At 42.2% G+C, this 27,970-nt stretch overlaps 3 protein-coding genes across 8 annotated transcripts; all 3 read left to right on the forward strand.

Moving 5' to 3' along the window:
- The first annotated feature begins 25 nt into the window (after positions 1-25).
- On the forward strand, positions 26-13,998 carry shc1 (SHC (Src homology 2 domain containing) transforming protein 1). 2 transcript variants are annotated; one of them, XM_085292053.1, is made up of 12 exons: positions 29-5,241; positions 5,465-5,535; positions 6,017-6,077; positions 7,513-7,632; positions 8,695-8,748; positions 9,126-9,177; positions 9,877-10,003; positions 10,093-10,240; positions 10,458-10,515; positions 10,786-10,902; positions 11,460-11,716; positions 11,817-13,998. In XM_085292053.1, exons 1-12 carry the CDS (start codon positions 4,633-4,635, stop codon positions 11,943-11,945), a joined length of 1,803 nt encoding a protein of 600 aa, XP_085148179.1. In that variant the 5' UTR covers positions 29-4,632; the 3' UTR covers positions 11,946-13,998. The 2 variants fall into 2 exon arrangements, with proteins under 2 accessions (XP_085148180.1, XP_085148179.1); XM_085292054.1 differs by lacking the exon at positions 8,695-8,748 and having other exon boundaries at positions 26-5,241.
- On the forward strand, positions 13,996-15,932 carry lenep (lens epithelial protein). The gene is made up of 2 exons (XM_085292055.1): positions 13,996-15,588; positions 15,736-15,932. Exon 1 carries the CDS (start codon positions 15,259-15,261, stop codon positions 15,451-15,453), a length of 195 nt encoding a protein of 64 aa, XP_085148181.1. The 5' UTR covers positions 13,996-15,258; the 3' UTR covers positions 15,454-15,588; positions 15,736-15,932.
- A 440-nt stretch (positions 15,933-16,372) lies between these two features.
- On the forward strand, positions 16,373-26,901 carry pbxip1b (pre-B-cell leukemia homeobox interacting protein 1b). 5 transcript variants are annotated; one of them, XM_085292057.1, is made up of 11 exons: positions 16,373-16,503; positions 18,245-18,323; positions 19,591-19,666; positions 20,554-20,624; positions 21,103-21,496; positions 22,253-22,495; positions 22,671-22,694; positions 23,270-23,322; positions 23,546-23,659; positions 23,809-24,043; positions 24,241-26,901. In XM_085292057.1, exons 2-11 carry the CDS (start codon positions 18,273-18,275, stop codon positions 25,785-25,787), a joined length of 2,808 nt encoding a protein of 935 aa, XP_085148183.1. In that variant the 5' UTR covers positions 16,373-16,503; positions 18,245-18,272; the 3' UTR covers positions 25,788-26,901. The 5 variants fall into 5 exon arrangements, with proteins under 5 accessions (XP_085148183.1, XP_085148184.1, XP_085148186.1 ...); XM_085292058.1 differs by having other exon boundaries at positions 24,244-26,901; XM_085292060.1 differs by having other exon boundaries at positions 23,809-23,899.
- Positions 26,902-27,970: the final 1,069 nt, after the last annotated feature.

Here is a 27,970-nt window from a genome sequence, read left to right on the forward strand (position 1 = left end):
AGGAGGTAGCATGGGAGAAAAGAAGGTGGGGAGGGCACAGGCTGTGGCGCGGTTGTGTGTGTGTGTATGAAAGAGAGAGACTGAGAATGGGAGGCAGCATCACCCACCCAGACAGGGAGGAGGGGAGGACAGACAGTGTGCTTGTGCCTCTAACAGACAGACAGAGGTGGAAGGAAAGTGGGGATGAGAGACAGACGTGAGGGGAGAAGAGGAGCACAATGAAGGACTACCATCATCCATCCTGGCAACACTGCCATTTCACCATCTGCTGAAAGAGTGAGAGAGAGAGAGAGAGAGAGAGAGTGAGAGGAGGGACGAAAAGAGGAGGCAGCCAAACGGAGGAGAGGATAGATGGAGAGGAGCTGCCGGCAGTGACTTTGTGAATTAATCGAGCGGAAGAGCGGATCAGAGGAGAAGCACGTTTTTCGGGGAGTGGACGAAGGGAAAGCTAGGAAGAGGAAGGAGAGGACGAATGATCGGACAAGCTGTGGCCGTTTAAACATTAATGTGGTTCTTATGTGAATACGGAACCTAGCTTTAGGAGAATCACCGTGGATTATCAATTGCATGCTTTATAAACCAAAAAAGGAACTACTTCGGTTTTTGTTTTGTTTTTTTGCCATTCATTAAAACACTTAGGGAAATCGATAAGACTCACTTTATACAGAACAGTTTAATTACTTTTTCTTTTCTTTTTTTGGAAATACAGACTCCCTTTGTGATTTTCTATTTTCTTTTCCTATCCTTCATGAGCGTAGGATCTACTCTGCAGGATGTTATACAATCATTCTAATCTTTGTTAGCTGCTGCACAGAATATTCAGGTTGTTTTTATGCAAGTTTTCTAAACATGAGTTGTCTTTTTGATGTTAATTCTTGGTGAAATTCTTGTTTATACAGTTATTAGAAAATAGATTATTATTCTTTGAAAACAGTGTCAGTTTTACATGCCCTAGTCGGAGTCGGTGCAAGCGACCGACATCGGATGTCAACATTGATTCGGTTTTATGGCTGGCGGGATGCCGGCCAAACTTTGATCATTTCCTGAACCATATTGATCTTTCTAGGAGTCTGTAGTTTTTCTCCTGTTGGATGAAAAAAAAGAGCTCTAATGTGGAGCCTTTGATGGAGCTACTAATTGCTTGCAATGTGATTTGACAAAGCGGTTATCTCTTTGTCTGAAGATTTCTGCTGTTGTCAGGACTTCTCAGTATATATCCTCTGCAGGCATCTCTTTTAATGTCTGTTGCCATAGCAACGGGCAGCAGCTGCAGACAGAACAAGATGTAAAGTTGGTTTTCCTTGTCCTATCTTTTTAAACTGGTGCTGTGCCGTTTGGTAATTGTATATATTTACTTGATAAAACAAGATTAGTTCATTGTTTGTGTCAGTTTTTAGAGTTTTTGTTTCCCTTCTTCTCTACTAGACAGTCCTTGTCTTTGCGGAGCTCGGCAAGCTCCGGGAATCAGGGTTGTTTCAGGTCACCTGTCTCCCCCTCCCAATTCTCCGTGTTCGCCTTGTACGACTCATCTCCGTCCAGCCTGTCCCGATCTCACATTTATTAATGACAACTACCATTTCCATCAGTCAAACTGATGCGCTCTTATCAGAAATGACTGGATGAATTAGATTACAGTACTGATTTCACTTGTACATATCACAGCTGCGTGGCCCCAAGGCCACCAATTACCAGTCATTAGCTGTGTTTGTCACAGCCTTTTCCTTTTGCTGTTTGTCTCTAGGTGACTCAGGATTTCTCTTCCTGTAGAGGGTCATCTCCTCTGCAGTCACCTGACCTACACTGTGTTCGGTGCACTAAAACATCCCTGGGAAGAGCCAGGGTTAACTCTGCCCATAGAGCATTTCAGCAGCTCCCTTTTTTTTAACAGCACCTGAATTTCTCTCCAGTGTTAGCAAGTCTACTGAGGTTGAATAGTTTGCCTTTTTAAGTGCTATTCATCTCTACGGACTAAGTTCTGGTTTTATTAGATGCTTTACAGCTTTCTGGAGATCGTCCCAGCCTGTCTTGCAGTTCATAAGTATGATTGGATCCTCCATGGTGCTTTCTGGCCAAGACCAGATGGATGACTAGCTAGAATTGCTAGACAATCCCTCTGTGGTGCTAGACTGGTGTAGGCGACTGTTCCTTTGCCATGCATTGAGCGCCCACCACCAGCTTGCGGGCTGTCCTTCAGGCAGAATGAAGTTCTGAAATCTTAGTGTGAGGAGGAAATAAATAATCAACCTTTTTTGCTTGGCATTACTGAAACGCTGGTGCCACTTTTACAGACTTTTGTATGTGTTGTGGAAAAGGTGGGTGTAAACCTTCTCCTTTGAGCGAGCAAAGGTCAACAGATTGTAAGTATGACTAGTGCCTCAGCAGCACTAAGTTGTAGGTCAGCCAGCCAGTTTACTGCTGGACTGTAGGTGTAGCTTTGCCTCCTACTGAGGTCAAACTGTTGCAGACTGTTTTAATTGTAGGGCTCCGGTTTGTGAGAGACTGTTAATGTAAACAGACTGTTGTTTGCCTTCTAGATTGGACTATGCAGACTATGAGATGTGAGATGGTGTCTGTACAGTAGAGAGAGCTTACTTGCTGCTTGATAAGCCCTGCCTTAGATAAGGAAGGAATATAACTCTTGGCTCGTTCATATCATCTGTGACAGTGTCAATATTTTTCTCTCAGGTAAATAACTCTGTTCTGCGATTGCTATTTGAACTAGGCCGTAATAAAGTTACAGGGTGAGAACAGCCGTGCATAGAGAAATCAGCCTAACAGCAGTTTTGATTGAGCATTTCCAGCTGGGCGAGTGACTACATGTTGAACACTGGTGAGCCTCAGCACCATTCAGGGAACCCTGGGTTGGGAGTTCAAACCTGACCAATCAGGTCTCATTACCATCACAACAAGACCACCGGTAGTTGTTATCAGCCAATGACCTACATTCTTCAGTGTTACATCACCACCGTGCTACTGCAGTGTGTGTCAGTGTACCAGACACAGGCAGCATCTCAGACTCAAACTACCGCTATCTAATGGTGCTCCAGGAAGAAAAAAATCAACACCCTATGTGGCCAGTTTTAGGGAACACACTTGAAACAAGACAGGCTCACTTGTTTTAGCCATATCAGGAACATCAGTCAGGAACAGATTCAACTCTGCCAGTGCAGTCTTAAGTACTTCACTTTTTGTCTTTAGGGTTTCTGTTGGTGTCAAAGGTTACCATGCCTAGCCTTTAACCATCTATAATCCTAAAGCTAAGGGAAGCAGAAAGACAGGGCTCAATATAATTTTTATTAATTTTTTTCGACTGAGGGACTGTTAAACGGGACAGCCTGGAGAACGGGCGAGCAGACGAGGGAGGGGGAGAGGGGGAGCGAGAGATCATCTGGAAGAGGAGAGAGGAAGTGGTGGCGCGGGAGAGGGCGGAGGCGTTGGAGAGACAGAGGCTGGCGGAGCACATAGTGTGGAGGAAGAGAGAAGACTTCCAGGATAAGAGAGGAGACAGAGAGAAGGGAGGAAAGAGTTCAGAGAAAGGGAAGGCGCCTGCGCCAGAGGTAATCTGGAAGAGAAGAGAAGAAGAAGAAGAAGCAGGGAGAGAGAGAGCGAGGGCCATTCAGAGAGGACATGAAAGCATTTGGAGGAAGAGAGAGAGGGAGTGAAAAGTAGGCGTTAAAGAAAGTGTGCTGCTACCAAGAGTTGGAGACTAGCCATACATCAGTAAGCCTCCTCTCTCTTCTTTAGCAGTTCTGGGCTTCATTGAGCTCTGCAGGTGCTTGCTGTCGTATCGACCAGTTGAGGCTGTGTATAATGTGTGCGTCGCTGCCGCGTTAGCGTGCACGGCCCTCCTTGCAATCCCCTCTCTGGCTGCTAATAGGATTTTTATGGGCCCGTGTCAAGCAGGATAGAGCTGCCAAGGGGAGCTGCTTCACACGTGCACGCACAAGCGCATGCCAACACGAACATACACAGATAATCAAAGAAGCATTGTAGGCCGGCAAGGTTTATACTGCCTCATGCATGTAGACACATCACATAGAAATGCGCACCCCCCAGAGCAGTAAGACATACACATGAGGGGGTGTTCAGAGAGACAATCACTTGTGCTGATTCTTCATGGTGCTGGTGACAGCTGAATTACTGGGCCTCACTCAGAGGCTATTAAGTTGGGACAAGATAGTCACAGATATTGTTTTACATCATGGCAAAACACCAAGAGCAACAGTCTGTGGACAGCTAAGAAGCTATTCATCAGTTCCTGGGAACTCAGAAAACACTCAAGTAAATTTCAAAATGAACTCATGACAACATGAGCTGCACTGGTGCACTAAAAAGCTTTTTTTGTCTGTGTTTTACCATTAACTGGGGCACCCAACGTTTCCTCTGTGCTTTTGCTCATACTGCTTTCATTGTGGATAAAGCCGTTTTTAAAGCAGTTGGGTTTTGGCTGCCTGGAAACAAGTGGAGGACACACAACCAGACAGATGGATGCAGCTCTTACACTGAGCAAGACAGACAGATGGCTGTTTGTCCTTTCAGAGAAAAACTTTGAATACTGAGACAAAGAGACTTTGAATCACAAGAGCTTGTGTGGACTTGCACGGATATAAAAACTGACACTGCAGATTCATTATGATTCAATTCATTATGGAGAAAACAAAATACACCCATTTTCGGAGTGAATCACTGAGCTCAACTGACGAAACAAACTCCAATCCATCATCGTTTCCTCCTTCCAGTCCTGTCACCCCCCTCACACCCTCCCCTGGCTTACCTTCCTCTCTCTCTTCCTCATCTCTCACTCCCATTTTGCCCCCCTCCTCTCCCCAACAAGCTGAGAACAGCCCCACCACCTTCTGCTCCTTCTTCCCCAGAATGGGCTCTCTTCGTCTGGGTGTCTCAGCTACTCTTCTCCCAGGACTCAAGGCCTCAAGCAAATCACAGGGAGCTCAGGCACCTCAGGCACCTGTTGAGTCCTCTGGGGATGACAGGAGCAACTCTAGCTCCTCCCCACCACTTCATCACCCTGTTTCGCTTCTAACTGCTCCTTCTCCCCCTCCCCGACCTCCTCTGCAGGACATGAACCGGCTAGGAGGGGTGTCTAGGAGGGCACGGGTGGAAGGAGGGCAGCTGGGAGGAGACGAGTGGACGCGCCATGGCTCCTTTGTCAACAAGCCCACCCGTGGCTGGCTGCACTCAGACAATGTGGTCAGCACCACTGGTGTTTCCTACAGTGTACGGGTAAGTGACTGGCACATTCTCAGTAGCCTCTAGCTTAAATGCAAAGTTGCACGTCACCCTTGCCAAGCTGTTTTTGTGTACATATAAACCCTTCATTTTTAGAAACTGAGTCTGTGGAAAGGATACTGTTGCTTTCTTCCTCTGTTGTGTTCCCTTGGTCCAATGGGACCAGGATGTAGGAAATGTCTAATGTTAATGTTTTGCCTTCCTGTTTCCTGGGCAGTACATGGGATGCGTGGAGGTGCTACAATCAATGCGGGCGCTGGACTTCAACACCAGAACTCAGGTCACCAGGTGAGATTACACACAGCTCATCGGCTGCAGGTTTGACCTTTCACTCGTTTCATTTCTGCTTTGTTTCTGAGGGGGCGAGATGTTAAAAGTGTGGTTACACTTTGAAAAATGTTATGGCTCACACATACATCACTCACCTCGCATTTACTCCTTTGCCCGCTCGCTCGCTTCCGCTCCATTTTTCTTGCGGGGCTTGTTTTCTTTCTGTTTTAGCATCTGACTACATCTGCCCGTGTGTGTTTGCATGTACACGCCTGCCGCTCTCAGAGCCCCCAAATTAGAATGTTCTGGAATCCTGGTGGTTTCCATCTGGTTTCCGCAATGATGTTTGTCTCCGTGGCAAAGACGAGCCCAGTCGCCAGGGACGATAAATTCTATCACCCGCTGCCAGATCTCATTTAATATCCATAAATGTGAATCTGGGAAGGTGTTTAGGTCAATTACATGCCATTTGCAAACATGCATGTTTTTCATTTTTCAGGGAAGCTATCTCTGTGGTGTGTGAGGCAGTACCCGGTGCCAAAGGAGCCCGCAGGAGAAAGGTAGGCGCTACATACAGGAGCACACACCCATACAGAGCATTATTTATTTATAAGACTTAAGTGGACAGCGTTATGAAGAGTTTTCTGGATAAGAGCTAGATTTAGCTCCGTTGTCCACCCTGTGGTCAGTGGGCTATTTAGTCTTATGTATACACACAAATGCACAAAGAGCCGTGTATACATGATTTTAGAGGACATTACATTAAGTTGCATTCATAACCTGGAGTTTTTCCTATTTGTTATGACATTGATCCTGAACTATAAACATTACACATTTGGCACTTCCTTTTTTTCCATAATGTGTCTTTGTTAACTGATTTAGGTCCCCAAAACGTGAGTATAGCTGGACCACATGCACATTTATTGTTTGGCTATCTTTATGAGCACATTCACTGACTTAATCCATTCCCTTGCCTCTTTATCTTCATAGAAGAGCCTATCCCTAATCTAAACCTAATTATAACCTTAACCTACACACAAAAATCAGGACCAACCGAAATGTCCCCACTTTTCCTCCAGTGATCTAAAAGTCAGTGATTCCGTCAAATATAGCTTTACAAGTACACACATACACACACAAATCTTGATTTGGGCTGATTGTACACTTCTGTGGTTAGCCGACTACTCACAGGTAAATTACCAGTCACTCTCTGATCTCTCTTTTCCCTCCCTGTTGTCACAAGGGAGGCTGGAGAGGTGGAGTAGAAGCTTGTGTGGAGCCAGCGTCAGGCCAAAGGAGCACAACAGATTAGCAGACACAGCCGCCAGTCTGCTGTTTAAAGACTGCGAGTGTCTGTGCACAGTATTCCTGTAAACCTAAAAACATCCACCCAAACAGTCTATAAAACAGGTGGCTATATTCAGCTGCTGTAGCAGGGTTTGACCAAGGAATGTCTGACAGTATAGCACAGCAGACAAAATACAGTTATAGGATATAAACTAGAATAGATTAAACTAGTCTAGTGCCTCTGATTTGGTAGGACTGAGGTTAATGTGGCTAAGCATGTGCTTCCTGTCCTGTTGCTCCTGCTTTTCTCACTGCACACTCTAAACATTTTGGAACAAATATGGATGAAAGCCATGAGAACAGTAGGAGGATTTGGATAAACGTGCTGGCGCAATAATGCTGGCACAATAGTGCTGGCATGGTCTGTGTGATGCTCTTGGCCCAGGCTACAGTATGCGAACTGTCCTGTCTATTCCCAATTGGTCGCAGTTGGCCTTGGAGACAGGATCACTTTCACAATTGCAGCTGTTCTCCCACTCCCACACACAGGCATTTCCACACATATGCCCACAGTCATGCTGAGGCAGGGAGCACTCAGTGGACTATCATGCTTTGTTGAATTTTTTTAAAAAACAAAACGTCCTGTTGCTTTTTGGTTTGGGCACCTTGATTTGATTATTACTAAAACTGCTCTCTCTCCTTTTGCAGCCTTCTTCTCGCTGTCTAACGTCCATCCTGGGAAAGAGTAATTTACAGTTTGCAGGCATGACAATCAGCCTCACCATCTCGACCAGCAGCCTCAATCTGCTGGCCTCTGACTGCAAACAGGTTAGAACGAAGCTCTAACCTCAAGCTGCTGTTTTCGCAAACTCTACCCAGGCATTCCGTTGAGCTGTCCTTGAAAGCCAGTAATCTCGCTTTTGAGTCAGAAATACACTTGATTGTCTGAGCTCTCTGTTGTAGCTATGGGGCATGTTTTCAGGTACCCTGAGTGCACTTAGCCTGTGGAGTTTACCGAAGCAGAGAAAACCTGGGGATCTCTTTGCTTGAGGAATTTTTGTGTGGATTTTGTTATGTTTTCTTACTTTCGAAGACCAATCTACAGATGATTTATTTCAAAAATTCTAAATGTTTTTATTCTTTGCCTTCAGAGTTGCATTGTAATCATTCCCACTGCTTTCAGCTTCTTGTTAATGGTGTAAACATGTTTAGTTCACTAAAATGTTAAAGGTGGTTGAATCTCAGTGATATAAACATCATTTTTTTTAAAGAAATTCTCAGTATTTTTCCATATCTATTATGTATCGTGACCTCCTGGAATATTCAGGAGATGCCCCGATATATATTTGGAACTGCTTCTCATTGTTTGCCTCATTTACTCTGGATGCTGCACAAATCCCTCTTAACCATTGTCTTGATTCCTGCTTTACCACAAGGCAGGATGTGATCCTCCTCTTAGACCTCTAATGAGTTAATAGCTGCTGCACGATGTTTATCTTTGGGGAGATGGTATACAGTGGTGTAGTGCATTCGCATTAGCGCGAAGAAACATGTCATGCAGAACATATACCAAATCACAATTAAGGACTCACAGACCACACTCTGTGCTTGAAGCATTAGCAAGTGTTGATGCTGTTATTGATCTAACATGGGTGGTTGTTGCAGACTGTTAAAAAGGTGTTCCATCCATTGTCCCTACTTAGTTTTTATCTCCGCTGCAATTGATAGCGCTCAATGGAGGAAAGAGCACTTTTCTCAGTAATGATTCCACATTTGTCTTTTCATCCACATGCTTTCATTTCACTTCCCACATACTTCATGTCACCCACGTGCTCTCCTTCTCCCTCTCCTTCTTTCTCCCTCTCTCTTTCTCTCTCTCTTTCTCCACAGATAATCGCCAATCATCACATGCAGTCCATCTCTTTCGCCTCTGGAGGAGACCCAGTGAGTCAGCCAAACCCTGTTTCTCAGCTGAAATCTCACTCTCGCCTTTTTCCATCTTTCTTCAGCCAGCATGCTCTTCCTCCTTGCCTTCTGTCATTGTCTATTGCTCTGAATACCACTCATTTTATTGCAGCCTTACTGGATTGCCTGGACTGCAGTCCCTCTTTCCAGACATTATCTCTTTACTTCGTATCTTCTCTCTCTTTTCTTTAAGCTCTGTAAGTTTTTAACTTCTGCTGTGGCTTAAACACCAAAGTCTTCGCTTTACCTCTTTCTTCTTATTCTCTTCTTAGCTTTTCTGTCCTAAACCTGCCCTTCACTTTTCCCTCCTATTGATTTTTCCCATTCTGACTGTCTTCCTTGTCGGTCTCCCTCAGGATACAGCTGAGTACGTAGCATATGTGGCCAAAGATCCAGTCAACCAGAGAGGTAAGTGGCAAAATGACAGCCTCACCAAGGTAGCAGCTGCCAGTGTAGATAAAATGATCCTTTAATACATGAGTTAGAGTAGTTGCTTTCATTGCACTGTGCAACTAGTCCTCTTTTTTTTTTTACTTTCAGCAAATATAACCAAACATTTTCATTAATGTATGAACTGAATTTAATCTTAATATAAGTAAATCAAACTTAAATAGCTTTATTAGCTGTTTATTCCCCTTTGAATTTGCCAAATACCCCGCTAGAGCTAAGACATTACACACCCAGTGTGTAGAGAAAAGGCAGAAGTACATTTTCCACCAAATGTCTATTTTTGAAGTCCCATAGTTTGTTTGCAAGCTAAATTAGTTAACTTATGGCTCATTTCTCAGCTGAAAAAGCAAAAACACTCCTCTGTTTAATACTGAAAGTGAAAATCTTCGGGCTAGATTATTGACATTAAAGTTCTAACATGCAGTGCTTATAAAAAAAAGAAGCCATCCTATTGCTTATGTAATTTCCTGAGTTAAAACTAGAGTGTGCAAAATGTATTAGAGCTGCTACATGTGTCCTACATCATCGCACATAATAAAAATGTACATGCATACGTGCTTTTGTATTCTACCTGTATCTGAACGTATTTGTATGTTGGAGCACATGCTTCCTTCAAAAGAAGCCCGCTTATCAGCTTTTTGTGCCTCCTTATTGCAGCATGTCATATCCTGGAGTGTTCGGAGGGTTTAGCCCAGGAAGTCATCAGCACCATTGGTCAGGCCTTCGAACTGCGTTTTAAACAGTATCTAAAAAACCCTCCGAAACTGGTCACACCTCATGACAGGTAACTGTCGCTTGCACAAACCTAAACCAAGAGCTTGTATTTGCATATTGTCTCGTATAATTTGTTTCTGTATCTGTTCTCTGTGACAGAATGGCTCCATTTGATGGCTCTGCATGGGAGGAAGAAGAAGATGAGGCTGCTCCGCCTCCTGATGTCCCGTACTATAATAATTTCCCTGGAAAACAGCCTCCCCCTGCTGGAGTGATTGACATGAGGACCCGGCCTGGTGCCACGCTGGTGAGAACCGTGCATATTAACATGAAAGAAGGAAGACAAGCATACCCCCCCCCCCCCAAAAAAAAATTAATTAATTAATTAATCAATTACTTGTGTCATTCCTAAGTGATAGATAAATAGATTGTAATCATTTCACTAGCCAGAAAAGAACTTTTTTTTGAGGATGCCCACATGGTGCACGCATTCAGCATTTGTTTGTACCCCTCTGTGTTTGCAGCCTTATGGACAGCCGGGTCAGAATGACATTCATAAACAGCCTCTGCCACCCCTACCAGGTGAGCTCTGTCGCTGCCTGCATGTGTGCATCTCTTTGGACTTTATCTGTCGTTCCTGTCCTTTTTTTTTTTCTTTTTTGGTTACTAACATATTTCTTTATATTATTTGTTGCTAAATCATGAGAAATTGGTCAAACTTTCTCTCCGTTTTTGCCCTGTTTAGTCCTGATAAAATTCTTAGAATTGCAAGGAAGTGAGAATACGTGGCAAAGTTCTTCCTGTGTTTGTGCAACTTTTACTTATTTCCTTTTTTATTTTGTTTTTTCTTAGTGGGTGCCAAAGAAGGTGGGCGGGAGATGTTTGATGACCCTTCGTACGTCAACGTAGATAAACCTCGCCTCCCAGCTGCAGCAAACGGAAATGCTCACAAAGACGCTTTCGACATGAGTAAGTGTCTTTTTGTGCGTTTTTGCTGGAAATCTGCTAAGTGAAGTTCAAATGGACTGAATCCTGAACACTAGTGCAAATCATTAGCCTGTGAGAAAACTAAATAAGAAAGGTAATTTGTGATGTGTGTGGGTTGTAATCAAGATGACCAAAATTTCTGGCAATTGCAATCAGCTATTTTTCTTTCATGTGAGAAGAAAAGAGGGTTAATCATTGGGCTCGTGAGATGAGTAAAGCAGTTTGTATTTTACATTTCCATATGACTGATGCTAATTGGCAGTGGAGCTCTCCACAGAAGTCAGCCTCAGAGGAAGATAAGGATATTAGAATGTCTTTGTCCATTACAGGGGCAATTTGTATAAGATTATTGATTGACTACATAAAGCTTTTCACGGCAGAGTCCACAACTGTGTGCAGCATCTGTCAGAGTCAATGTGGTTCACTTCCCTATTTATCGGTCGTGCAGAAATGCAGACAGTGCTATGGGATCCTACAGGACAACATGTTATCCACAGTGAAATACAAAATAATACATTTCTGTGTGTTCATTTTTCAAGAGCCACTGGATGATGCCCTGGGGGTTTCTGGGCATGGAGGCCCAAACTCAGTGACAGCAGTGCCCTCTATGGTGCAGCAATTACAGTCTGAAATCTGGTTCCACGGGAGCCTAAGTCGTAAGGAAGCAGAGAAACTGTTGACCCGAGATGGAGACTTCCTGGTGCGGGAGTCTGGAACCACACCTGGGCAGTACGTCCTCACGGGACAGCAGGGTGGTCAGCCCAAACACCTGCTGCTCGTTGACCCAGAAGGAGTGGTATGTCACGAAACGATCAAATTCATAACAGAGATTTCAGAGTGGAGGGTTATATTGGTGTTGAAGCTTACTCTAATTTATTCCCCTTTTCTTTTTTCAGGTCCGTACAAAAGACCACCGGTTTTCGAGTGTCAGCCACCTGATCAGTTACCACATGGACAACAGACTTCCCATTGTGTCAGCTGGGAGTGAAGTGTGTCTGCAACAGCCAGTAGAGCGCAGGGCCTGACCTTACCCACACCAATGAAATACACCACCAAAAACATACACTCCTACTATTATATCAGTTCTGCACAACATACACGACCACACACACACACACACACACACACACACACACACACACACACACACACACACGCTCATTTCCTTTAATGCACACAGAAACACTACACCTAACACACAACGATACATATGCACACACATTGCAAAGAAAGCCAAAAAAAATAGAAAAAGTATCACCAGTTTCTCTGCAAAATCACTCACTTGCTGCTGTTGCTATATTTCCTGTCCAAACTGTGATCTACGGTTCCTTCGCTGACATCACCGACTATCAGGCGCATTCCTCCAAAGCGGAGAAGCACTGCTGCAATTTCTCAGCCTACTGTGAACCAGGAAGGAGCCCTTTGCAAATTACAGAATGGGGCAGAAAACAAATGCAATCTTTTTTTCTTTTTGTTTTTTAAGAAAAAAAAATCTTTATCTGTAATTATGAAAAAAAAAAAAGTGGAAACGTAATACTACATGGAATCATGTACTGAAATGGCAGAACTGAAGAGTGTGGAAAGGAACATTAAGGGACATGGAGGGAGATCTTCAGTACTTCTAAGCATGTGCTTTCTTTATTCTTTCTGAAAGGAGGGAAAAAAATCCTCCTCAGACTGTTGCTGGAGCATTTTAGATAAAACACAAACTGGATGGCAAGAGTTCTTTGTTTCCGAGACTGAACTAGGCTCAAACACAAACTCTCACAGCAATCCTTGGTATAAAATAATTCGGCTGGAGAATATGTGTACAGGTATACGAGTTTGGTTCCGATCTCATCAGAGGGCCACCCCCAACCCCAACTTCTCCTCTTTTAAGGACTTTTAAACCCCTGGAGGAAAGCCTGTATGCAAATCTAGGACTGCTATGCCAATGATCTTCATATACTGTATATTCCTTTTTTTTTTTTTTTTTTTCTGTGTTTCTGTTTATTATCTTGGCACTCATCAATCAAAGGACACCCTGAGTACGCAAGGATCAAATCAGCTGTATCCTCCCAATCCCTTTCTAAACGCAGACGTACACACCTTTTACACAACTGAGTCAGCACCACCTGTCATGCCAAAGAACATGAACTTGGTTGAAAAGGAAGCAGAAAAGGAAGCCATGAATATTAACAACTCCTATCGATCTTGTGCGTTTGCGGCATCGGAGCAACTGTGTGTAGAAAGAAATGCATTTCGAAACATGCCCGTTTTAGAGTGGAGAGGAACGATTGTGTGCATGGGGGGGGCAATAAAGGAGATTTTTAAAAAATACATCAAAATCAACCACAACACAAAATTCAGTAAGTTTGGAGAAGCTTAGACGAGATATTATTGAGCATTTGGTTTACATTAAACACCTTAATATGCGTTTGCATCGACAATCTATGTGTTATATCTTTAAAGAATATCCTAATTGAAAAGAGCAGTTAGCGGGAGACCCCTTTGACAAGTGTTTAACAGTCTAAGCAATGAATTTCCTTCTGCAAAAACAATGCAAGTTATGTCATGGTAACTGGTTATGTAATTTTGATGTTTGTGTTTTATTGAATCGTTTGAGAGAATAATGAACGATTTCCAAACCTTTTATGTTCCGAGGTTAGACGGATATTGCTAACAATGAACTGTTCAGCCAAAGGTTGCTCCTCGGCGTGCTGTGTTCACAGATTTTCGAGGATCAGGAGGGAGAAGTTCACGTTATTGTTTACTGTTTTCCTCCTCCCTTCATGATGTAGTTGTTTTTGGTTTATATATCTATATATCTATATATAGATATATATATACCTTTTTGATCGTGCCTTGATTCTTCAATGCAGTCATGTCACTCCAATGCAGTCACCTTATGTACTTAATTCAAATGTAGTCAGCTACAGGAGAATCTTACAAAAAAAGTCTCAGTTTATCAACAACTTTGCAAAAATGACACTCCGGTAAACACACGCAAACAGATCTAGTGATGGCAATCTCCTCTGATGCACGTTCTCGCGTTCAGCTTACAGTCACAGATACTTGATGTCACCATCTGGGGGGGAGTGGGGGTCGGGGTGGTATGGGATCGGGGGTTTTTCCTGATCATCTGTAAATAACATAAATTTTTGACTGATAAGCTTAAGTGATGGATTATTGTTTCCATTTTTGTATATTTAATGACTTCTTTGATAAATAACACAGAGCCAGAAACCACAGCACAGAGGTCGCTCATGTGGAATTTGAACACGTCGAAGAGACCGAAGCCAAAATTTAAAAATTTGAGAAGGGATTTTTTTTTTCAGCCTAAACCTTAACTATCTGTTAGTCATTAGACTTTGAAGTGGGCTAACATGTTGTAGATCATGTATGCACACACATACCCGAGTGACCGCCGGGTCAGTCTGCATGTTCAGCTTTATGCAGGTCAGAAATAGGAAAACGGCAGAGAAGTTCTGCCATTACTGTGCGTACCTGTTGTATGTGTGTGTGGGCTGGAACAGGCTCACTTGATGCTCTTTATCGTTAGTGAACTGGTTCTGTGTTATTATTGTGCATCACAGTAGCCTTTGTTGCATGAAAATCCTTTCAGAAAATTAGTTGTTTATTGTTGGTGATGGTGGTAGTGTTGATGATGCTGTTGTACTTTTTGGTTTGTGTTTTTAAAAAGCCAAAGGTTCCTTTTGAAATAGTGTGCACAGATAATGATTTTTATTACTTTATGTTTCTGTTTTAATACTCTTTGTCTTGTTTTGTTTTTAGGGAAATGTGTCTGTTTACACCTGTATTGGAAAAATATAGATTGCATATATAAATACATATATCACTTATCTGGCTTTGTGAGTTTGGCTTTTGCTGTGCCTCCCTCTGTGTACATCAAAAAAGTTCAGCAGAGACTGAAACAAAGCATACACTACGAGAAAATATGAGCGTTTGTTGTACGCTGACCCGAACAAAGAGTGTGGTGTCGTGGCGAATGTGTTGGAGCTACTGGAACTCTCTTGTTTGTGGCTGGAACAGCAGGGGCTTATTCAGGGGGGCATCATACGACACATGGGAACTGAGTACAGCAAAGGTAAACAAAGTCTTTAATCAGTCAGCGGGCGTTTGAAACTAGAGGACAGTCCAGAAAATGCCAGATGTGGGTGGAGAGCGCTTGCAGTTTGTATAGGAGGTTATAAGTAGAGGAGTGAACAGTGCCGGGAATACGGAGCAGAGCTCAGCTGTTGCATGGGTCTCATCTGACTCCATTTGTCACAGCTCATCTTCCAGTTCTTCTCATCGACTGCCCTCCTCGTTGCATTTGTCTGGTCCCTCTGCACAGCCATGCACCCCCAGCGTCCTCTTCCCCAGGCCATGCCTTCCGCCTCTCTGGGACAGCACCTGCGGGACATGGCCATGGGCCTGGGACGAGGCAAGAACTTCCTGGGAGGAAACTTTGCCTACAGTTTTATCCAGTCGGTTAAAGAATGCCTCTATTTCCTCCTCTGCTGCTGGTGCATCAAAGAGATCCTGGACTGACAGACTGAGAGAAAAGGGTACATCAAGTGGTAGAGCACAGATTTTTCCTTGTTTCTCCACTGGGTCCTGTATTGTAATTTCAACCAGCTTTTATTTCATCAGAAATGGGAGTGTTATATGGTAAAGCCTTGGCAGGTATGACTTGTTTTGAATGACTGTTATGTATAAACTACATGCTTTAATTTATAGTGTTTAATAAATCTATCAATAATAATTTCAAAATCATAAAACCACTCAACCCTTTAACATTTTTTTGCTTTTTGTTTTTCGGTGTCTCTATAGGAAGGGAGGTCTTTTGGGGTTCGAGGAAGCTTGCCAGCAGGTTTCAAGATGATACAGACTTTATATCCGGACTGGGTTAGAGTTTTCTGAATTGTACCCTGATGATCTGAGATTCCCAGGACTGTGGCTCACCTGATGTTCACTGTACAACACAAAGTGGTGTGGCAATAAATAAAGGAACTCATAAACAGAAAAAATTATTACCTACATGTCTGAATTTTTGCTTCTTTTCTTTTGGTCATTTGATGATTAGGTAATTCTGCACAGACACCTTTAAAGGGAGAAAAATGCTTTGATCTTAAGTGTCAGTAATATAGCTTCTATGAAACAGTTTTAGCTTGCATCTAATGTGACTCTTGGTATTTCTTAAGTGAGTGTGCAAAAGAGCATTATTATTATCGCTAAACTGGAGGCTCTATTTATGATGGAAACCATCAACTCAAGCCTGTCTAATGTCAGGGTAGCAGTAGCAGTAACCTGTAGTATTAATTTTACATTAATTCAGCCTCCATCACTTACATATTTATACATATATACATGTCAATCAACTTAGAAGCTTTCCAGCCGAAGTGAAGCGACAACGATATCTTATTGGATGAGCGAGAGGCGGGACTAGAGCAAACGCGTTTTGTGATTGGGCGAGAAGAGCATGGCTCAGTAAGTTCTGGAGGCACGTTATAAGTTGTCAAGTTTGATGGGAAGAATCAAAGAAGTCCTAGCTTGCGTCTGTGGCGTCCTCTGAAGTCTAAAGTAAAGTGACAGACCACGGTAAGACCCACCTGTATTTTTGGTTGTATTACAAGATAACGACGTCTTTTCTAGTGTCGTTTCTTCTCCCTCTGTGTCGCAAACGTTCACGTTTTCCTGGTTGCTCGGCAGACGTCGTTGAAGTGGAAACGTTTTTTTAAGGACTAATCTCAACAACTTTCGGCTTGTGAAGCCTTTAGTAGCCTACTAACAGCGGCCCTCACCTCATGTGAGAAGTGATATTCCTGAGTTTAACCAGATGTTGTTGTCTTCTTTAAGGCCGTGTGACATTTCCTGTCGCAGGTTATGAACTTCTTCCAACTAACCCCGACCCTTTTTGCATAGTGATAAGAGCGGTCTGCTTTTAGCGGTGATGCTGTGTGGAGCTGGCTTTAGCTCGCAGCCCAGCGTTGGCTGTCCTCATGGAAAGTCTTGTAGTTTATCTCTTGACCTTTTTTGGTAATTTTTCCATGCAGAGGCAAAGACGCTGCAAAAAAGAAAAAGAAAAAAGATTAACAGTCTAGTCTCTGGAAGATATCACACACATGCAGATTAATGTCTGAAGAGATAAACTGAGATTAGACGCATGCACTGTGAAAGTATGATCTTGCACCGACTCCTACAGCTAGATCTTAAATTAAATGCTATTCGTACCGATCAGTGAATAAGATCAGAACAGGATGTTATTTTTTTTCTCCCTCCCTTGTGTTGCATGTAAAATAATCCTTTTTAAAACTGTCCTTAGAATACATTTCTGCCTCTATTTTATTCCCCATGGCCATCTCCTGCATGCTCCCTCTGTCTGTCTCTAGTCAATCTCATGGTAGCTATATTTAGCTGGCATCTATTTAAACCATTCCACTATATCCTCCACAATGCTCCTTGGGCCCCAGGCTAGATTCAGTAGGCTTCTCTTGGGAGGCACTCGATTAGGAGACCTAAATAGCAGAGCTGGGAGAGAATTGAATTTGGGGAGTGAAGTGTGTCATTACCCAGACAGTGTGGTATTAACTTAAGTGCCTCGTTCTTTCAGAATTCATACAAAACTAGACTGGATGCATATAAATATGTCTTGCTGTTATGCTACCTTGTGTAATTTGAAAGGAAAAGCTTTATAAAAATCTAATACCTGACACTTCCACCTAACAAGGGGGTGACACTGAAGTGGTTACATGGGAGATGATTTTCTCAACTACTGTGGTGGCAGCTAAGATGAATGATTTTACTGTAAAATAAGTGATTCCAAAGCAGTGGGCAGATAGTGTACACCACAAATGTGCTCATTTGTAGACCTCTGTTTAAGAGACCAGTACCTTTGAAATGGACAGCCCATTGTAGTGCCGGGCTTAGTTACCCATGTCTCTGCCAAAACATTTCCCAGCTAGTCAAAAGCCAGGCTGGCCAAAAGGCTCATAGCACACATAAACTACTAATGAAGAACTGAATGCTCCCAGGGAATTAGACTTCCTGCTCACATACAAAATGCACACACTCGCACAAAGACCTCAGTAACACATTACAGTCAGACCTTTATTGGCAAAATGGGTGAGGCTGAGTAGTAGAGGCTTGTATTCAAATCGGGTAAACAATGAGCGTAAATTTCTTAAAGCTGCAGTCCTCATGTTGTTACTGTAATTGTAAGCTAGTGGCACATTGTTAGTTGTCTCTTCTGTAAGTCAAACTGTAAAATATGCATGGCTTTGATTCAGGGTGTACGTATATACGCTCTTCACATTGTTCTCTATGTTGTTCTTTGTTGCAGGAGAGACACGCAAAGTCTCTTGGGGGCCATGTCTGGCACTGGGAGTGCTAATAACAGCTGGACCATCCTAACTCCTGAGGTATCATCGCTCTGTATAGAGCACTGGAATACACAGGCTTTAAGCAAAATGCTTTATTAAAAAAAACAAAATTACTGGTCTCAGTTTATTTTCTTTTGGTTACCTAAATATGAAGTTTGGTTTCTGTACTAAGTCTGTCTTGATCTTTCTGATTTGACTAGTATTCAGGAAGGCAAACTATTATAAGATCTTCTCATTTGTGAGCCTGTTAAAGAGGGTGATGCTCAGTCACTCATTGTTGTTATTATTCCAGTAACGAGAGAGAGAGAGAGAGAGATAGATAGATAGAAGAAAGAATCTTGTTTTATCTTTAAAAGTTGTGGGTTATGTTGCCATATTTTCTCAGTAAGGACTCGTCCATAACTACAAATAACACATGTTGTGGGAAATTTAGTTATGCTTCATAAGTCTGAAAGAAAAAAATACATTGTAATATTAGATTTTTAATTCACTAAATATCAAAATTGGTGTTGAAAATGAAACACCTGTGAGGTTTCTTTGATTTTCAAGTGGTCTTAAAAAATTTTCAAGCTTTCTGAAGCTCTTTCAGACGCTGGCTGCTTTTTCACTCATTTTCAGTCCAGTTTTTGTAATTTAATGATTTTCTTTTTTTGATTATTTGTTAAGCCACTTAACACTTAATCATTATTGCATCAACAACATGATTTCCAGAGAGCTATTAGGGGAAAAATTTGGCAGATCTTGACATGGTGTGCAGTGTATCCTGACACAGGACCTGAAAGCATCTCTTTCTTCACTTGATCACTGAAGCCTCATCAGAAATGGCCTCAGTGAAAGGGTAGCTGTCAAGAGGCCATTCTTAAGAGATGGAAACGCAGAGAAAAGGTCGAGATATGCTGGATTACACAAGAACTGGACTGAAACTTATGGCAGCAAGTCTTATGGAGTGATAAATCCAAATGTAAAATTTTATGGGTCTCATCAAAACAGCAGTAATCCCAAACACACTGATGGTGCAGTAAAGGCATATTTGCATAGAAAAACAGTGGAACACTCAGCTATGAATTGGCCTCCACAGAGTCCAGACTTCAACATTTTTAAAGCAGCGTGGTATCATGTGGACAGAGAACAAAACAAAAGGCAGCCAACACCCAAAGAAGAGCTTTGAATGTCCTTCAAGAAGACTGCTTTTTGGTTTTATATAATGTGTGTTTGTACATTGCAGTAAATGACTGCACCCTGATGGGTGGCTTAATATTTTGCACAGCATTGGATTGTTCTCTGACTGGGTGTTTGTCTTTCTTAGGAAACTGCTGCTGAAACCCTGAAGCCTGTGATAATGGGGACGGAGTACCATGGAGAAAGCCATACAACTGCACCAGGTGCCTTCACATCCATTCCTTTTCTCAATCGCATATCCACATTAGGATCGGAGTATACCTGAAAATACTAACTTTTGTAGCAAGTGCATTTACCAAGTTTGGCAAACTGAATGTGCTTTCTCTGCTTTACAGGCAGTTTGTAAAGTGATTGCTTTGCACTCATTTGATGCTTTCCATGAGATGTGGATAAAGTTGTGAGTCTGGATTGACAAAGAGAATGACATTTGGCTGGCTTTCTTGTATTTTTCCTTGGAAATGTTTTGTTCTACCGCTAATGTCTTTTGAGGAGTGTTTGCATATTTAAAATGCAAAATTATATATATATATATATATATATATATTATTATATATATATATTTTTTTTTTTTTACCTTTATTTCTGTTGATTGTGTGCAGAAATAAAGGTAAGTAAGGTTCCAAAGATGCAAACATGGGTATTTACACACACATGTCAGTTGATTAATGCGAGCTGCTCTGCCTTGCACACAGAAAACATAAAGTGTGTGTTTCACTACATCAGTGTGTAGAGGTTCTTTAAATGATGGTTTGGGTTTAACGTATAAATTCAATTTTTACAAGAGTGTCTCAAAAATAGTTTTACTGGCTTGATGTAATATTCTGCAGTTAGTGCATTAGAGCTTTGAGCCTTCCAGCTATTATTGCAAAGTTATTACCTAAGCAATCAGAAACGACTGTAATCAAAGAAAACAACTGGTAAAGTAGAAAAAAAATACACCTCATCACCACTGCTTTTCACCCTGCCTGTGCATACTGGGGGCAGGTGTTGGTGTCACGAGTAGGAATTGCTCCACTTCAAAGAGTCAGGATTGAAAAATGTTGAACTGCTGGCCTAAATGGCTCCCCTCCTGTGTCTGTGTTTGATCCAGGTTCTGGGGACAACAACCAGCCTGCAAATGGTGCAAAGTCTGCAGAAGGGCTCCCTGTGGAGAACTACCTAGTAAGGCAGCAATACATGCAATGTTCTGTTCTGTAACAGTACCATTTGTCACGCGGCTTTGCTGAATGTGTAGCCTTGATTGGCCAAAGAAAGCATTCTCCTCTCCCACGTTTTAATTTTCTAATAATCCCGGGGCTTGAATGATTGCTTATTTTTGAATGCTCAAAGAATAAATACTAAACCTATTTATAGTGTAGTGAGACTGGTTGATTCTAATTGGACAGAATTTGCCTTTTTTTTTTTTTTCCAAGTAGCAGCGTTATCCTTCTCATTTGTTCCTCAGATTTGGAAAGTGACTCATTTCAGCTGTAGCTTAGAGACGGCGTTCTTCATGCTAAAGATAACACAACAATATTTCTGTTTAAATAACATTTAAACCTTTAAGACCAAAGTTGTATTGCTTGGCTTTTAACCAAAAGTGCCAAATTATAAGAAGTGCAAAAACTTTTTTTTATAATGACCTTATTCTTATATCCAGGTACCAAAAGAAAAAACAGCAGAGCTAAGTGGAGGCTTGAGTGCAGATCAGCCCACCTCTGTGCCCACTTCTGTCACGGATAACCCCATTCCTTCCTCTTTGGAAGTCTCCAGCAACTTGAACCATGGCAGTGATGAAGTCAGCCAGGCAGGAGGCCTACCTGAGGGCCCGGCGCAGAGCAGCTCTGACCCCGATTCATACTCTGACTCCTACACTCATGTAGCTCCTTCCCCTGATGAGCCCCCACTCTTACCGTTGAGCACAGAGACTCTTGGAGGTGCAGAGTGTGTGCAGATGGAAGGAACGCAGCATCTGCGAAATGAGGAGGAGCTAAAACAAGAAGGGGAGGAGTCAGATGCGTATCTAAAGACAACTGACTTGGGAAAAGAAACAGGTATGAACAGGGCGAAAGTCGGGTCATTATTACTTTAATATTAGAAAAACTTTATTATGTGTATGTCACTGTATACATGGCATGCAGCCTTTCTCTTCTGCTATTGGAGACTAAGCCACATGTTCTATTTGTGTTTGAAGTGTATTTGCTGGAACACCTGGTTATGGACTTTTTCAGTATCTGGGCCAGGAGGTTGTCTGGAGAGGCTGTGTGTGGAGGGGAGCATGATGTGACAGAAACCTTTAGTTACATGACACCCTGCAGAAGTAAATTGGCTTCAGAGGGACAGGAACCACTTAAAATATTTTGCAGTGTAGTGGTTTTGGTTTGTGTCACTTTTTACTGCTGCACCATCAAATGATTGGTCTTCTTTTACTCTGTTCTGCACTTTTTTTTTTTTTTTTTCCTTACAATTTGTGTTTAAAAAGTAAAGTTCAGCATTAGTGATGTCTTTACAGAGCCAGTTATATCATTGCTCTTTTCTTTCAAAGCCAGACTGATTTGTTGAGTTTAAATATAAGAAAGTGGAGCAAATTAACCAGCATACCCTACTTAGCTGGAGTGCTATCTTATATCAGCTATATAAAAGCAAGAAATATCTGTACTGCAACTTTGTGCTTAAAATAATTACGCTGCTGGGGGTTGAAATTTCTGATTGCATATTGTTGTGGTGTTTTCAGTTTATATTTGAGGTGTTCCTGTAACTTAATTATTGGTAGAACTACACCTTAATACTGTTTTCTTTCACCCCTCCAGACCCCCATGCAGATTCAGAAGTGAGTCAGGAGAGAACCGAGAAGGCTGGTGAGGAGGGAGAGTCAGAGGTGAGGAAGAGAAGGTCCCTTTTAGCATCTCTGGAGCAGATTGGGAGAAGAGAAGAGGAAGAGGAAGTGGACGAATTTCAGCTCCCCCAGCGAGAAGACGACAGCGGGTTTTCTGTGAACAAGTGCATCCTAGGTGCTCTCATTCTGTTAGGCCTTGGCACCATTTTTTTCTCAGGTAGGCATGTTACAAAGGTTAACGTTTCTTTCTTTCTTTCTAATTAGATTTTTTTGGGAAGCTCTTTGCCTGTTTTAAAATTATATTTTAAAGGTAAAAGCTTAAAAGAATAGAAAGTAACTAACACTGGATTAGATGAAGGATGCTCCGAGACTGAGGTGTATTATACATGCAGGTATCTTCATGGATCTGGATGAGGGTAGGTTCTTTCTGTGTGTATGTGTGGGTCACTGATTTAATTAAGTCTTTGTTGGCCACAGCATGTTTGCATGTGTGAGGATGCATGCAGGAAAAAGCCTTTGCATGTAATACTTTGCAGAAAAAAAGCTTTCAAAGTTCTTTATGCTGTTAAATGTGGGGTTTTGTCCTGATACTTGGTGTAGGTGTTATCAAAAGGCAACCTTGTTGCTTTGAAGGGACCAAGAACGACAGTAAATATTAGCTTTAGAAGCCTGTAAGCTCAGTTTGTCACCTGATTTTGACGTACAGTTTGAAAAGCAAAGGCGTGAGAATGAGGTAAAGGTGAAAACAGGATTCATGAGGACTTCACCAAGGAATCCATCCTTTTTTTTTTTTTTTTTTTTTCTCTATTGCATTTACAAATGCATTTGTAATGAAGTGTATTATGAATGCTTCTTTTCTGCTCAGCTAAATTTCATTTTACTGTCAGAAACCTTAAGCATGTTGTTTCTGGGTAATTGCACATAGTTTGTTTGTGTTTTGCATGCTATTTTTAATTTATTACTCGCATTGAAACTAATATTTGCGTTGCAGAGAGCGACTATAGTACAAGGGATCTGAAAGATACAGAGCTACCAGGAAAACGGGTCAGTGTAATGTCTACTCTGTCTGTTTCTTCTAGTCTAACCTTTATTTACTGTATAATGAGTGGCAATTTAAAAAAATAAAATAAATTTTACTGTACAGTGACTTGTTCTTGTTCTTTCCCGTTCCATTAACACCTTTTTCTTCTCCACTCCTCCACCTGGCAATAGTTATTTTGAGAAGACTTCTAATATCTTGCAGATGTGTAATTCTGTTTGTTGACAGGAGTGGCTTAACCCAGAGGCTCCTCAGTCCCCACTAGATGCTGACAATTCAGAGCTTTTAAACAAGCTAGCCAAAGGGAATGAGCAGATTTCTGTGCTCCAAGCCCAACTTCAGGTGTGACTCCATTCTGTCTCTCACCTCGTCTCCTCTGCGTGTGTACAGTAATGCACATTTGTATAAATACATGTGTGTCTGTGGATAAAGGTGTCAGTGAGTGTGTGGTATTCTCACAGGACCCTCTTTTTCTGTTCTTCTTTAAACAGACACAGAACGAGGAGCTAAAAGTAGCCCAGGGACATGCAGCAGAGGGAGCAAAGGAGCGGCTGAGGTGGGAGGCGGTGGAGAAGGAAAACAGTAGGTTGAAGACAGAGATGGCTTCTCTTCCTGTCCTTCAGAAAGAGAATGAGAGGATGAAGAAAGAGCTGGAGTCATTCCCGGCCCTACAGAAAGAACTAGAAACTCTGAGATCCACTGTGACAGAATTAAAAGTCTCCTCAGGTACAAAGGGAGCAAGGGAGGAAGAAGGGAGGGGATGTGGAGGAGAGTAGGAGATATAGAAGGATGAGAGTTATAAGAAAGCTTGGGAGTAGATTAGTCATTTAGTGATTTGCTTTCTTCTCTCTGTTTTTGAAACGCAATGCACACTTGTATCTTTTTTTTCTTTTTCTAACTTTGACTTTTTGTGGTTGCTCCAGCAGGCAGTCAGACAACTCAAGCCTCCATGAAGCTCGCTACATTGCCCCCACCTGGTCAGCCAGAGGACAGCAAGCAGGAAACGGCTGGATCCACAGGGAGACAGACAAGGCATCCACGGGATGACCCAAAGCAGAAAAAGAAAGATGTGAAGAGAGATCGTTATGACTTGGGCGAGCAGAAAGAGGGAAAAGAGAGAAAAAAATCTGTAGGGATGGAAGGAGAGAAAAAGGGCCGTAAAGATGGCAGTAAAAAAGAATGGAAGAAGGAAAAACATGAGCAAGGAATGTTTGACAGGGAGAATGATAAGGAAGGTAGACTGAAGAGGCATAGTGAAGGGGAAAAACAGTGGAAGGAGAAAGACTGGAAGAAAGAGAAGACTAGCAGAGGTGATGAAGGAAAGCCATGGAAAGATGGGGAAGGAAAAAGAGAGCGGACAGAAAAGAGGGAGAAAAAAGAATGGAATGAAGATGTCGATAGGAAAAGACCAAAGCATGAGAAAGTGAATGAGGGAAAACAATTGGGAGGTAAGGAGGAGAACAAGCACTGGAAGGAAGGAAAGGATCGTGGGGGGAGACAGAAAGAACAAAAGGAATGGAAGAAGCTGAAAGATGGCTTCAAAGAAAGTGGCAAAGTGCAGTGGGAAGATAAAGAGTGGAAGGAGAAAGGAGAGAGAGAGTGGAGAAGAGGCACTGAGAGGGATGATAAAAATGACAAACTTCAGGGTAAAGTAGGGAAAGAAAAGGATGAAAGGAAACGGTGGGAAGGCAGTAAAAATCACGGCAAAGACGGATCGAGGGAAGATGACAGGAAGCGATGGAATGAACATGAGCGGAAGAGTCAAAATGGGAAACACGATAAGGAATGGAAGAGCAAGGACAAGAAGTGGGAACAGTCGAAACGGGAGCAATCGAAAGAGAGAGACGGGAGGAAGGAGAAGAAGCATAATGAAGACTGGAAAAAAGACAAATTGCAATTCCAGAAAAGCAAAGATGTATACAAGGTTAAAAATAATCATGGCAAAAAGGAAGAACATCAATACGGAGACCAAAAGCAGCCTCATACACACCGCAAACCCTCCATGGGGCAGCCTGAGTACTGGGTCCAGCAGAGAGCGCGTCTCCAGCACAGTCCTAAACCTTCACAGGAGTGCGACTCATTGGAGTCCTGTGCAAAGGCTGAGCGGCTGCTCCCTGTCCACTTACCCGAGTTTGAGGCCATCCTCCAAACCTATCTAGCTAAGGCAGAGCAGGCAGGTGTCGATGATTCCAAAAGAGAGGAGCTCAAAAAGCTGGCCACGCAGTTTTTTAAGGATGGCGTTTTTGTTCATGATCAGATGAGCTTTCAAGATTTTGTTGAAGATTTGAGCGATATTTTAGAAGACATGGTGGAAGAGGACGAGGATGGGGAACAAGATGGCGCCATAGAGGATGAAATGGAGGAGTTTGAGAGAGAAGTCATGAGAAAGTTTTCATTGCGAGGAGGTGGAGAGAAAGAGGAGAGAATCAAAGGGGACTGGAGAAAGGAGAGCGGACAAGGACGTGGCTGATGAAATGATAGAATTGATGGATCTGTCAAAAGTGGCTAAAAGGAGTCAGAGCGAGCGAGGGTTTACTCAAAGGGAACATTTCTTATTGGACCACAAAGGCTTAAAGTATACATTTATCAACCTGTCATGCTTTTTGCAGGACGACCTTTTGTGTTTTACCTCCATCTGCTGTCCACTTGTGGGGTTTTTTTTTTGTTTTGTTTGTTTGTTTGTTTGTTTTTGAGTGCTCATATGCAAACACTTAATGCACTGTTACATAGGAAGGGCTTGAACGTACATCGTGTGTGTGAAGTGCTGAGTCTGATATTTTAAGAATCTGCATCATACATCTTAGATGGTGACAGACAAATATTGCTAGCCTAAAACAGTCCCACTAAATGTATGAACATTTACTTACAGCTGTTTATTTGGGACCGACCACCTGCAGCTACTGTGAATGTCCGTTAGTGTGAAAGTCATTGCTATTCACAATTCTCTTACACTGTTGCTCTCAATAAGATTTCTAAAAGATGCTGCACAGTCTTATTCAAACACCACACTTTCACTATTTTCTGCAAGCGGCACTGTGCACTTTTAAAATCTGCTTATTCGCTGATCATGGCTGATTTTGTTAATTAAGCATGGACTGCTGAACGACTTGAGCGAGGGTCTGTAGTCATGACACTTGTGTTTGTACATACATTATGCTTGTGTTTAGGAACTTGCTTAAATCTACAAATGTCTAATTAACTTATTTTATAGGTGAAATCTAGAGAATTGATGGGCACATGAGATTTTGACATGTTGAGCATGTTTATTGCTGTTCAGGTGTGGAGCTTGTGCAGATGTCCTTAAGTTATTGCTTTGTGATGACTGTAACATTTGTTTGTGGTTGGTGACGGTACTTAAGACATTTGTTTTCAAAAATACTTTATCTCTTTACGTGTGGATAAACTTATGAAATGTAGCAGATTTAAAGGCCTTCAGCACCATAGAGATTGTTTTGTTTTTTTTCTTCAAAGGTTGCCACACAGCGTGTGGTAGCACAGAGAACTTTAAATGTCATTACAGTTGTGTTTTCCCATGTTCTTGGCATTAAAAAATAATAAATGTAATTCCTCTCTGTGATGAATAATACTTGACTCTGTCTTCCTTTAACTCACCTGTTTAGTCTTTAAGAATACTTCCTGAAGTGTATGCTCGCTGTAACAAGTTCTCCATAGTGATGACAGATAAGCCACGGGCTCTTGCCACACACTGTATTTTTTTTCTACACTATTTACAGACTCAAACAGCTCCGACACTTTGCCCCAGCTGCAGCGCCACTGCCTTTTCAGTGCATTTCATTCGTGCGTCACTCCTCTGGGCCCACACAGACTATAAAGGAGGGATCATGATTAGTAGCTGTGTGCCAGCCTGCTCCACCTCTTTGTTCAAGCCATTAAACCACACCACATTGCCAAACTCATCTTATTAGATGCATTGAGCTCGGGGTACCTTTGTTGCTGTGCCACACTGATACAGACAATTCTACAAGGTTGAGAACAAGAAGTTGTTTCTTAGTGAACATTTATCCTAATGTAGTCTGTCTGTACATCAACTGTTTCATTAACTTTGCTTCAGCAAATAGCAGCCTTTATACCTGCTTATTTTAAGTTAATCTTAAATAGAGAAGAAATTAGGATATATATATATTTTTAATCTATTGTCCCTTCCTATTGTGTACATCCATCCATCCATTTTTCTTAACTTTATCCAGCTGAGTCATTTCCTTGTCTGATATACACATTTCTTCCTTTGTCTTCAGCCAACAGTAGCATAGTTTCCGGTGGCATGCTCTTGGCCAACAGCACCAGAGGCGATCGTTAGTAGCCCGAGCTGCACCCAATCTGCTATGGAAATCTCATTCTTGATGATATTTGATTTGGCAAAGAATGCCCTTCCTGACACAACCCTCCCAATTTATCCTGGCTTGGGACTGGCACTAGGAGCACACTGGAATGCACCACCACGAGCACCCTCACCCCATGTCTAGGTTTGGAATAAGTCAGAGGAGCTGGAGAGAATCTGTGCAGGCTCAGCATGGGGCCCAAAATAGCTGTGGATTTAAACACAGGACCTTCTTACTGTGAGGCCAACCACTGCATAACTACTGCATAAATGAATTAAGCTGTGAAATTTCATGTCCTAAGGGTCAAAGGTCG

This window comes from Mchenga conophoros, linkage group LG11 (genome assembly GCF_057382185.1).
Source record: "Mchenga conophoros isolate Kocher_MC1m ecotype Shallow Benthic linkage group LG11, M_conophoros_male_GT1.1, whole genome shotgun sequence".
NCBI classification, from domain to species: domain Eukaryota; kingdom Metazoa; phylum Chordata; class Actinopteri; order Cichliformes; family Cichlidae; genus Mchenga; species Mchenga conophoros.